This window comes from Entamoeba histolytica, genomic scaffold, assembly GCF_000208925.1.
Source record: "Entamoeba histolytica HM-1:IMSS scf_1104750516981 genomic scaffold, whole genome shotgun sequence".
NCBI classification, from domain to species: Eukaryota; Evosea; order Mastigamoebida; family Endamoebidae; genus Entamoeba; species Entamoeba histolytica.
Genome location: NW_001915264.1, coordinates 1 through 11,442, shown reverse-complemented (window position 1 = coordinate 11,442; position 11,442 = coordinate 1). Strand labels below are relative to the sequence as shown.

The following is an 11,442-nucleotide window of genomic DNA, read 5'->3' as shown; positions in this document are numbered from 1 at the left end:
TATATTATCAAAATATCTGTTTTATTGATTTTATGTTGAATAAATCATAGAATAATTCAATATTTACAATGTTAAATATTAATTCTTTATTCTGAACTGTTACTGTCTATTTATCATATTAAATGAATCTGATGAACTAAATATCAATATTATTGTTCATTTGATTTTAAAAAATAATAAATGAATATGAAATAATGAAATAAAATAATGAAATAAAATAATGAAATGATAATGAAATAGAATAATCTAATATTGAACAAATTAAATAAAGAATATATTGAATATATCATTATTGTTACATTATTATTTGTTATTTCAATTATTAAATATTAATAAATTATTATTCATGAATATTTAATTGATATTTTACAATTTCATTTTCATTTTATTTAATAAATGAAATATAAATAATAAATGAGTGATGGAATATATGAAATAATAAAAAGAAAAGAAAGATAAATAATAAAGAAATATGATGTATTTAATATATAATATAATTTATTATCAAATATAATAATAATATCAAATGATGATTTATTTTTATTTCAAAATATTTTGCATCAATAAAATATGTTGCTAAATATTTTGCATCATTAATTTTTGCATCATTAAATTTTGCGCTTTTTTTATTTGTTTCAATAAAATTTGCATCCTTTATTTTTTCATTCTTTTCTTCTTTTATCATCTCTTTTGTTTTATTACACTTTATCTTCTTTCTTTTTATCTTCTCTCCGTTCTACTTTTATTCTTTCTTCATCATATCAAACTTCTTACTTTCTTTTTATTCTTTTATATCATTCATTCTCTTCTTTTTCAATTATTTGCTTTTTTTTTCGTTGCCCCACTCATTTATTATGTATTATATGAAATAACACGATATTGAAAATAGTATTAGGAGATAAATACATCTTGTTGAAACACGTTTAAATGATTCTCATTTTCATAAACATTTAAATAATTTAATACTCAAAATAAACATAAAATGAAATAATAACCTATTATAAATATGTTTCATTACTATGAACTACTGTATTAAATGAATGCCATTACTAAATCATAAACAAAATTATATTAAGTTATTCAAACTGATTATTTTATTGTGTATTTTACTTATAATTATTACCTGATACTTACAATATTAGTAATAACAGTTAATATTTGAGTTTCCATTTTTATAATTATTCAAGAACGAGTTTGTTTCATTTTAATAAACTATAAAAACTCTTAATTTGTTTATTCAAACAAAGAATATTAAAAGTCTATTTCTTGCTTTTCAAATTGTGAAATGTACTCTGTAATGTTTCAATTTTAAACAATATTCATTTTAACTCGATATAATTTATCTCCATTTTGTATTATTTATGTACATATCGAATTTTTAAGAATGTTTGTTATAAAATAAACATTTTAGTCATTTAATTAGTAAAATTACTACTTCTTATTAGTCTTATACAATAGAGATAAATCCCAATGATCCACTACATCTATACACAAATTATTAAATTATTTTAATAAAAGAATAACTATAAATCATTGTATATTGTTATTTATTATTTACTTTTCAATCATTTCATTTAAACAACATTGTTATCACTAAACATATTAAAAGTTTCAAATAAAAATAATATTTATAACTTTTAAATAATATCATTTGTTTATACCTTTTCAATTCTATTTTACTAATAGCTTAACTTTCTTTTCAGATTTAATCTATCAATGATATTATGTCTAACAATGTATAAGATATTAGAATATTTACTCATTAAAAATAAATGACTGTTATATTAAATTAGTAATAAAAGTGTCATGACTCTACTTCATTGTTTATTCTCTTCTATCATATTATTTTATGCATTGTATAAATTAAAATTGCATAACCATTTAAATAAACATTGTGTTATCAAATTTTTAAGAATAAATAAATATTTCAATAGAGTCAAAATTCAACTGTTTTTGTCTTAAATTTAGAAATAACAAATTAAAAATCAAATTATTTCAAAACATATGTTTATTTCTCAATAACTCATACTACCTTTAATTCCTGATGGTACTAATGAATTTATATAAGTGAAATATGTATGGTACTATTTTCAAATTCAAATGTTTGGAAAAAAAAACACAAAAAGAATATATCAAAATACATTCTTTCTCTATTTTATTACTAAAAAAAAACAAATGAATAAAAGTATTGTAAACTAAAAGTAGATAGAAAGTATGTTTCAATAATAAAGTTGTTTTGTTATAAAAGTGTAATACCTATTATTATAACGTCACACTAAAAGAAGAGATATGAGTTAATTTTGTTTTTAATATCAAACCACAGATTTAATTCTAATCAGAAACAATATATAAAATTACCATTGATAGTTACAACTATTAAACCATTCAAGAAAAGACTCAATTTATAATTTTAATAAGACTCTATTATTCATGGTATTAATCTTAATGGACTAGTAGTAAATTAAAGAATAAGAGTTTTATAATTTGAAAATGAAAAAAAAACCATTATTAAATAGCCACATAATTACTGAATCTGACTTTAAAAAATAATGAGTTAAAAAAAAGAAGATAAATCAGAATGATAATAATGAGAAAATGCAAATAAATAAAGCAATTAATTAAGTGTTAATAGAACTAGATTTTATTGTTCGAAAATGAAAATAAAGAAATAAAAAAAAAATTAACAGAAACAGGAAATAAATGAAGAAAAAGAAATTAGAATAAACATAAAAACCAATTAATTATAATCTAAATGAGTTTTACAACTTGAACATAGATGATTCTCTCTTCCTAAACGTTTTAAACATAATAAATGATAAAATGTTTGACAAGTACTATTTGGACAAAACGTTCCTATTGTTCCAGGTAAATTACAAATTTCACAATGAGGTAATTGTAATTCAGATGCTTCTTCTGAAACTAAATAACAAGGTCCAAAGGTAAGTATTCCTGAAATTTCATTAAGATAATTAAGTTCGATTAAGATATTACAAACTGAATCATATTCATCATCTAATGAATTTCTTTGTATTTTATAATTATTATTTATTAATAATTCTATTAATTCATTTACTTTTTTTAAATCATTTTGATCAAATATACATGCAACTTGATTTATTTCATCAAGATTTGTTGTTATTAATACATAAACATAATCCCCAGTGTTTTGATTAATAGATCTACGTATTTCCATATGTAATGCTTGAAATGATTGATTAAGTTCTCTTATAATTGAAGAAATTGAAAGAGAAGTAAAGTGAGTTTGAATTAATTGGGTTAAATCATCTTCTTTAACTACTCTTTTAATAATAAATAATCTACTGAAAAATTGAATATAATTAGTTATTACTGTATTTTGTTGTGCTTCTGTTTGTTTATTAGTGAGCTGAGTTTCTATGGAATTTTCAGATATTGAGGACATGAAACACTGAAAAGAAAAAGTTGATTAAAATAAGATTTTGTAGTTTTGTTAAATAAATGAAATGAAAAGAAAGGTTATAAAAAAAGAAAAAAAAAAGACAAAAAAGAACTTAAAATTCATTGAACAAGAAATAAGAAAATGGAATTAGCAAGAACAACACTTAGAGGACTTCATAATTTTATTCAAGAAATTCATAGATCACAAAATCCAGAAGAAGAAAGAAAATCAGTTGATAAAGAATTAGCTCATATTCGAATGGAATTTAAGACAGGAAAAAAATTAAAAGGACATGGAAGAAGAAAGTATATATTAAAAATGTTATATATTTATATATTAGGATATGATGTTGACTTTGGAATTCCTATTATTACTGAATTATTAACATCACCCAAATTTTCAGATAAACAAGTAGGATATTTAGCTATTAGTATATTATTATATGAAGAACATGAAGCTACTAGATTAGTTATTAATACATTAAGAGCAGAATTAATTGATTCTAATCCATTAAATCAATGTTGTGCATTTAATGTAATATCATGTATTGGGAATAAAGAAATGGTAGAAACATTAGGACCAGATATTTTAAATATTTTATTTAGTAATACAATTCCTACAGTAGTTAGAAAAAAAGCAGCATTAACATTAAAACATCTTTATTTAAAAAATCCAACAATTATTCAATTAGATACCGAATTTCATGATAAATTATTAAAACTTTTAAATAATCCAGATTTATGTCTTGTATCATGTGCAGTAATGGTATTATTAGTTATTGTAGAAAAAGATCCAACTCCATGGGAAGATGCAACAAGTAAATTATTAAATATATTATCTAAATTAATGAATAAAGATTATTCAAGTGAATATAATTATCATTCAGTACCATCTCCATGGCTTCAAGTTCGTATTTTAAGAACATTACGATATATTACACCAAAGAAAGGAGCTGAAGAAAATTATCTTTCAGATTGTGTTAAATCATTAATAGATACATGTGATGCAAAATTAAGTGAAAATACAAGAAATGCAATGTTCTCTATATTATTTGAAATTATAGAACTTGCACCATTTGTTGAATTTCCAGAAAATACTAAATCTAAAATTGTTAATATGCTTGGAACTTATTTAAATGCTACTGAAACAAATTTAAGATATTTAGCATTAGATGCAATGTGTTCAATGTGTGCTGTTGGATGTGATAAAGAAGTACAAAAATATCTTTCAAGAATGATTGATTCATTAAGAGAAATTGATATTTCAGTAAAAAGAAGAGCACTTCAAGTATTATTTGATGTATGTGATAATGATTGTTGTAATAAAATTTTAACCGAATTATTAAGATTCCTTCCTGTTTCAGATTTAGCTATTAGAGAAGAAGTTATTGTTAAAATTTGTTTAATTGCTGAGAAATTTGCTAAAACACCACAATGGTATGTTGATATTATGTTACAATTAACTGCTGTTTCTGGTGATTATATTGGAGATCAAATTTTAAATAGAATTCTTCGTATTATTATTAATAATGATAGTGTTCAAGTATTTGCTGCTAAAGCTACTTATAAATATCTTCAAGAAGTTGCTTGGAAAGATGCATTTATTAAAATTTCAAGTTATATTTTAGGTGAATATGGAAGTCTTGTTGTTAAAGATAATATGAAAATTGCACAAAATATTTTTGATATGTTAAAAGATAAATATCCATTAGTTAGTTATCAAACACAATTAACTATGTTATCTGCATTTGCTAAATTACATGCTACTTTCCCTTGTTTAAGAGATCAAATTAAATCTTTATTTATTAAATATTCTTCATCAAGTGATGCTGAAATCTCTGATAGATGTCAAGACTATTTGTTTATGACTTCTATTGAAGAATTAGAACCTATTGTATTTGAAGCTATTCCACCTTGGGAAGGTGCTCAAGAAGGTGAAGATGGAAAAATTGTTGATGGAGAAGTTACAGTAACTGAAAATAGTGCTGACGTTGTTTCTAGAAATACAAAAGAAACAAATAGAGATGATGATCTCTTTATGTTACTTGGTGTTGTTGATCCAAATAAAAAAGAAGAAGTCCAAAAGAACAATGATTTATTTAATATTTTAACTACTCCAGTTTCTTCTAACCAACAACCAACTTCTTCTCCATTAAATCAACCAACTCAACAACAACCTTCTAATCAATCTAATGATGTATTTGATTTTGGTGGATCTGATATGAATCAAATACAACAACAACCTAAAGAAGAAGAAGTAAATATTAAACCAAGTGAAAATACTGAAAAATATGATGGATGTATTTGTCATAACATTAAAGAACAAATGGAAAATGTTATGATAAATAATCATAATAAATTAATTTTAGCATTTGAAGGAGTATTATATCAAGATGATACTATTCAAATTGGGCTTAAAAGTGCATTAGAATCACCAATGTGTAAATTTGCATTATTCTTTGGAAATAGAATTACAGAAGAAGTTGAATTAAATTATATCATTGAATGTCCAAACGGACTAACATGTAATTCTGGTGAGTATAATGGAAAAATTGGAGCTAAAAGTCAGATTCAATCTATTGCTCAATTTACAATCTCTGGATTTTATTATCAATCTCCAATCATTAATATCACTTATAAATCAAGTTCATTCAAAAATAAAATTGCATTCTCACTCCCATTAACTGTTAATGCATTCCTTGTTCAAGAACCATTAGAACCAAATATCTTTATGCAATATTGGAACACTATTGGTAATGCTACTGAAAAGAAAAGCATTATTCAAATGAAACAAAATAACCCTATTGACTTACCAACTGTTCTTGGTGGAATGAGATTTATTTGTTTGGATGTAAAACCAGAACAAATTGTGGCTTGCTCTTCATTCCCTTCTTTCCAAAATATTTATGTCTTATTGAGAATTGAAATTAATGTTACTTCAAACAAAGCATGCATTTATGTCAGAGCTCAAGACCCTTCTCTTGCCAAAGTGATTCATAATTTATTGTGCTACGAAATTGCTGCTTAAAAAGACATAGAATTGGATTTTTTTTTCATTTCTACACCATTCTTATTATTTTTATTACAAACAAAACAATAACTTGAAAAATTTTTTCTTTTCCATTTTATTTAATCAAAATAAAATCATACTTTCATGATTGTAATATAAATTAAGATGTGTATTATTTAATATATATAATATACTATTAACTACTGTTAGTGGGATATTAAAATAAATTAAACATTGTTTAATTCATTGTTTATTAATACTATCATATGCTTTGGAGACGTCATAATATGTTTCTACCAACTTCCATTTATTCTTTAATAATAATTGTTGGATTATAATGTTGTATAATAATCCTTCTTTTGATGAATATGTATATTTCTTACATCCAATTTGATTTAATGATAGTTGTTTTATTTCAATTTGATTTAACATCAATTGATATTCTATTTTCAACTTTAATATTGATGGATATACTTTTAACAGACAAATTAGGCAAGTTATTTGTCTGTAATTTTGATTGTCTAGTTTATCTCCTTTCATATATATTAATATTGTTCTTCCTTGAATAAAATGAAGAGGTATTTCATTAGGATTGTTTAACCATTCATTAAATAATTTTAATAAATACTTCTTTGGTTGTTCTAATTATTTAATCCAAAATCCTTTTATTTTATCATTTTCATTTCATTTTCCAGTTAGCAATAAATTTAATAGCACAATCTAGTTCATTTGGAGTGATTATAGACATTCTATCATTAATTCTATTTTCAATTAATATTTCATATAAATTAATATTTAGATAAAATCTATATTAGTGATAGTTTCATAGATTCATTTCCAGAAATTAATAGTGGAGATATTATCTGGATATTCATCTTCTTTAGATTTATTTAAATGTTGCCTTTTCCATATTTCATCATTTTATAATTCCATCTTATTCTTTTCAAATTATTCTTTCTTGCTTCTATCTCTATTCTTTTCATCTTTCGGAGGTATTTATAATATTTTATTTGTTCATTTGGTTTTAATTTAATATGATATATATCATATTTCTTAATATGTAATATTCTTTTTAATTTCATATATTGTTTATTATTAAGTAAATCTCTTAATCTACATATTTTTGATTGTAATATTCTTTCTATACTTCTCTTTCCACTTCTTTCTTGTTTGTTTTTATTAATTATGTTAATAGTGGAAGATACTGATTTATTAAAGTAGTAGGAATCATCTAGTGTATTGATTATTATTTCATTTTTGTTAATAATATTAATTATTTGATGTACTTTCTTCTTATTGTAATAATAGTTAATAAATTGTACATCTTCTTGTTCTTTCTTTTCTTCTTCTTTAATTATTTTCATTACTTCATCTTCTTCTATTTCTTCTTTCTTGTTCATTCTAGTTATTATTTCTTTTAATTCTTTATCTTTCCATTGATGTTTTATTATTTCTTCCTCCATTATTCTATTGATTTCTCTTTTATTTTCATTCTTTATTTTAAATGTCTTCTTTATTATTTCTTTATATTCATTAATATCATTTACTTTAATTCCAAATTCATGTATTAGTCTTTCTATTATTTCTTCTTTAAGTTGACATCTTAATTTTCTTTCAAATAATTTCAAAACAAAACATTTATAAACTGTTAGAATTTCTTCTTTTCTATCTGTTTGCTTCCCCCGTTTTTTTGCTTGTCTAATTCAAATGTGGTGATCTTCTTATGCTGAATATCCATTTCTTCAATTAATTTCTGCGTTAACTTTCTTTTTTGGAAGATCATCTTCACTTGATGATATTTCATCAGCTACTACTAACATATTGGGGGAGAGGTTATTCACTATTTGTGTTTCAGATGAGTCTGTTATATTGTAAGTTACATCATCTTTCTTCTTTTCTTCCTTTGTATTTTTATTTTCTAATTTAGATACTTTATCTTTCAGGAAGAGTAATTGTTGTGTTAAATTGTTTACTTCAGACCTCTTTCTTTCAGATTCAGCATGGAATTTGAATATTTTTTTATCGCACTCGTGGTTTTTTGTGCTTATCTCCTTCTCATGCTTCTTCTTTAATGCCATAATATCCTTAGTTAGTTTTTTTATGGTTTGGTCTTTTACTTGTATTTCCTTTTTCATTTCTTCTTTCTCTTTCATATCCTCCTCCACTTTTTCCTCTATTTCTTTTATTCTTCTCTCCTTTAGTGATCTTCTTCTCCTCAGCAAGCCTCTTCTCCTCTTCTACCAGCCTCTTCTTCTCCTCAGCAAGCCTAGCTTCTACTCTCGTAGAATCTTTATCATCGTCTTCTTCACTTTCAATACTCATTACATAGTTATTGTATATTCTATTGTCCTTAATTTCAATTGGGTTGTACTGATTATTGTCTTCTTCCATCGTCATACTAATAGTTTCTTCTTCCATTCTGATTGTTTTGGTTTTTTCTCGTGCAAGAAAATACCATCTTCTCCATATTGTTGATGATGTATATTCTTTAATCTTGGTATTTTTAATTTCTTCTATTTCTTGTGGTGTAAGTATTTTAATTTCTTCTTCAAAGAGTTTTTTCCAATATTCTTGGTTTTGTATTTCAATCATTTCTTTTATTTTATTTCTATTTTGTTTCTTATTTTGATAATGTTTGTACATTCTTTGTGTGTTATTGTGGTACTTGTTTTTCTTATGTTAATATTGTTTATTTCTATTGAAGTTATTATTAAAGTGTTTATGACGATGATTATGATTGAAGTGATGAGTGAAACGATTTGTATCATCTATGTTGTGATATTTATGGTAATAATTGTTATTGTAATGATTAGTGTGATTATTCATGTATCTCTGTCCATACAGATAATACCTATTTTCACTCATTCTTCTATCATTTATATTTCTTGGTTGATATGAATTTCTTCTTCTTTGATTATTTGTTTTCTATATTTTTGTGGTGTCTCCTGTAATGCATATTTTTTTGCTTTATACTATTTAATAGACAATATAAAATAATAAGAAAGAATGATTCTTTGTTGTATTTTCAAATTAATAAATAGTCAATATCAATAATTTAATGAAATACATATTAATGAGAATAATTCAGTTTAAATAAAATGAAATAAAAAGAATGATAAATAATTAATATTTCATTGAATAAAATATTATTAAGTTTCATATTTCATAAATTAATTAATTATTTAATTTATTATTCATTTTATTTAAATTATTGTTTATTTAAAATATAAATTATCATATTTTATATTAATTTATTCAAAATAAATTTAAATAAAAATTCATTTAATTTATTTAATGTTTTTAATTATTTCATCAAACATACAGTAGAAATACAACCATTATCTTTCTGATGATGCTCAATCATTATACATATTTATTGTTATTTTAATTATTTCTTCTTTATGATGAATATTGCTGATAAAATATTTTCTAGTTTCTTCTTAGTCAATAAATTCAATATCTTCTTTTACAGACATAAATATTTTGGTATTTTTGTTTTCTATTTATTTCATTGTTTTATTTCATTTCATATTCTTCTTCCTGTTGATTTTTAAAAAGAATAATTTATCTAATTTTAGTTCTTTCAACTCCTCGATTATTATAACTAATTTCTTCTATGTATTTCTTTGTAATTTCTTTGTAATTTCTTTATTTGGTTATTCTTTTCTTGTTTAATATTTTGTTCTTTTTCTTCAATAATGATATGTTAATCAATATCTCTTTTTCAACTTCTTCTACATTAATTAATGTTAATAATATTATCGTTGTCATCATTATTACAATTCCATTTTAGCTTTTTGTATTATAATAACAAGATGAACTTTTTGATTCATTAAATTACATTGGAAATTGATTATTTTCCAGTTATTCCATTAAAAATTTCCATTAATTTTTGTTGATATTTATCTACTTTTGTTTTCTTCTTTTCTTCATGAACTTCTTTATGGATATAACAACATTTGGTCAACATGATACAAACATGTCTCCAAGTGTTTGATATTGGAAAAAACCATTCTATATCATTTTATTCATTGTTTTATTATTTTATGAAAACATTGATTGAAATTCAAAACAATATTAATTATTTAAAATTCTTTTATTCTTTTTTAATATAATCAACACTATTATTCTCACATGAACAATAGGTTAAAAATTATTAAACCTTAATTTAATTTATTTAGTATAATCAACACTATTTATTCAGATATATTCTTTTCATTCTGCTGTGTCTTGTAACATGAGTGTATTAATAATAAATATATTTTATTTATCACTTTCTCATTATGTTCATTTTATTTTTTTAGTTTCTGATTTTGCGTTATTATTTTCTTTCAAAACATTCTTCTTCATTTTGAATTTACAAAAATGTATTTTTTTCAACCACTTGTATTTCAAAGGATAAGTAATTTAATTTATTTAATATTCATTGATTGTTATTAGTTGATAGTCATTTAAATAACAACTAAACATGATAATTATTTATTTATCAATTTGAAAAATTGAAGTTAGTTATTTATTATTAAAAAAACATTTCATTTTCAATTGAAATAAATAACTACAATTCTACATTTTTAAATATTCTTCACAATATATTTTATTTAAATGAAAAACAACAAAATATTTTATCGAATGTTACATAAACATTATTGTTGTTTTTATTTATTTTTTACATAAAAAATATATTTTTGAAATAAAAGGAAATAGAAAATATTTAAAAATAAATGAATAAATTTATCGATAATTTAACATGACAGTTTGTTTTTGTTTATTAGTTTGAAATTCAAACATCATTAAATAAAAATAAATTTGTAATGTTATGATTGAATAAAAAATGAATAAATAATTTTACATAATTTTGAAATATATTTATTATTATAAATTTTAATTTCCATTAAACAATGATTTATTTTTTATTTAGTGACAATGATTATATTTTTATTCATAGATTATCAATTGGAATAAATGATGATAATGTTGTTAAATAATCAAAATAAAAGAATGAAATATGATTAAAT

At 22.2% G+C, this 11,442-nt stretch overlaps 2 protein-coding genes across 2 annotated transcripts, besides 3 other annotated features; one reads left to right on the top strand and one right to left on the bottom strand.

The window, feature by feature from the left end:
• Positions 1-2,607: 2,607 nt before the first annotated feature.
• Positions 2,608-2,650: a repeat region.
• An 87-nt stretch (positions 2,651-2,737) lies between these two features.
• EHI_045720 (uncharacterized protein) lies at positions 2,738-3,421 on the bottom strand (the record flags this gene model as incomplete). The annotated part of the gene is made up of 1 exon (XM_644499.1): positions 2,738-3,421. One exon carries the CDS (start codon positions 3,419-3,421, stop codon positions 2,738-2,740), a length of 684 nt encoding a protein of 227 aa, XP_649591.1.
• Positions 3,422-3,559: 138 nt separating this feature from the next.
• EHI_045710 (AP-2 complex protein, putative) lies at positions 3,560-6,445 on the top strand (the record flags this gene model as incomplete). The annotated part of the gene is made up of 1 exon (XM_644498.1): positions 3,560-6,445. The coding sequence occupies one exon, from the start codon at positions 3,560-3,562 to the stop codon at positions 6,443-6,445; it is 2,886 nt and encodes a 961-aa protein (XP_649590.1).
• Positions 6,446-6,562: 117 nt separating this feature from the next.
• Positions 6,563-9,383: a repeat region.
• A 1,170-nt stretch (positions 9,384-10,553) lies between these two features.
• Positions 10,554-10,601: a repeat region.
• Positions 10,602-11,442: the final 841 nt, after the last annotated feature.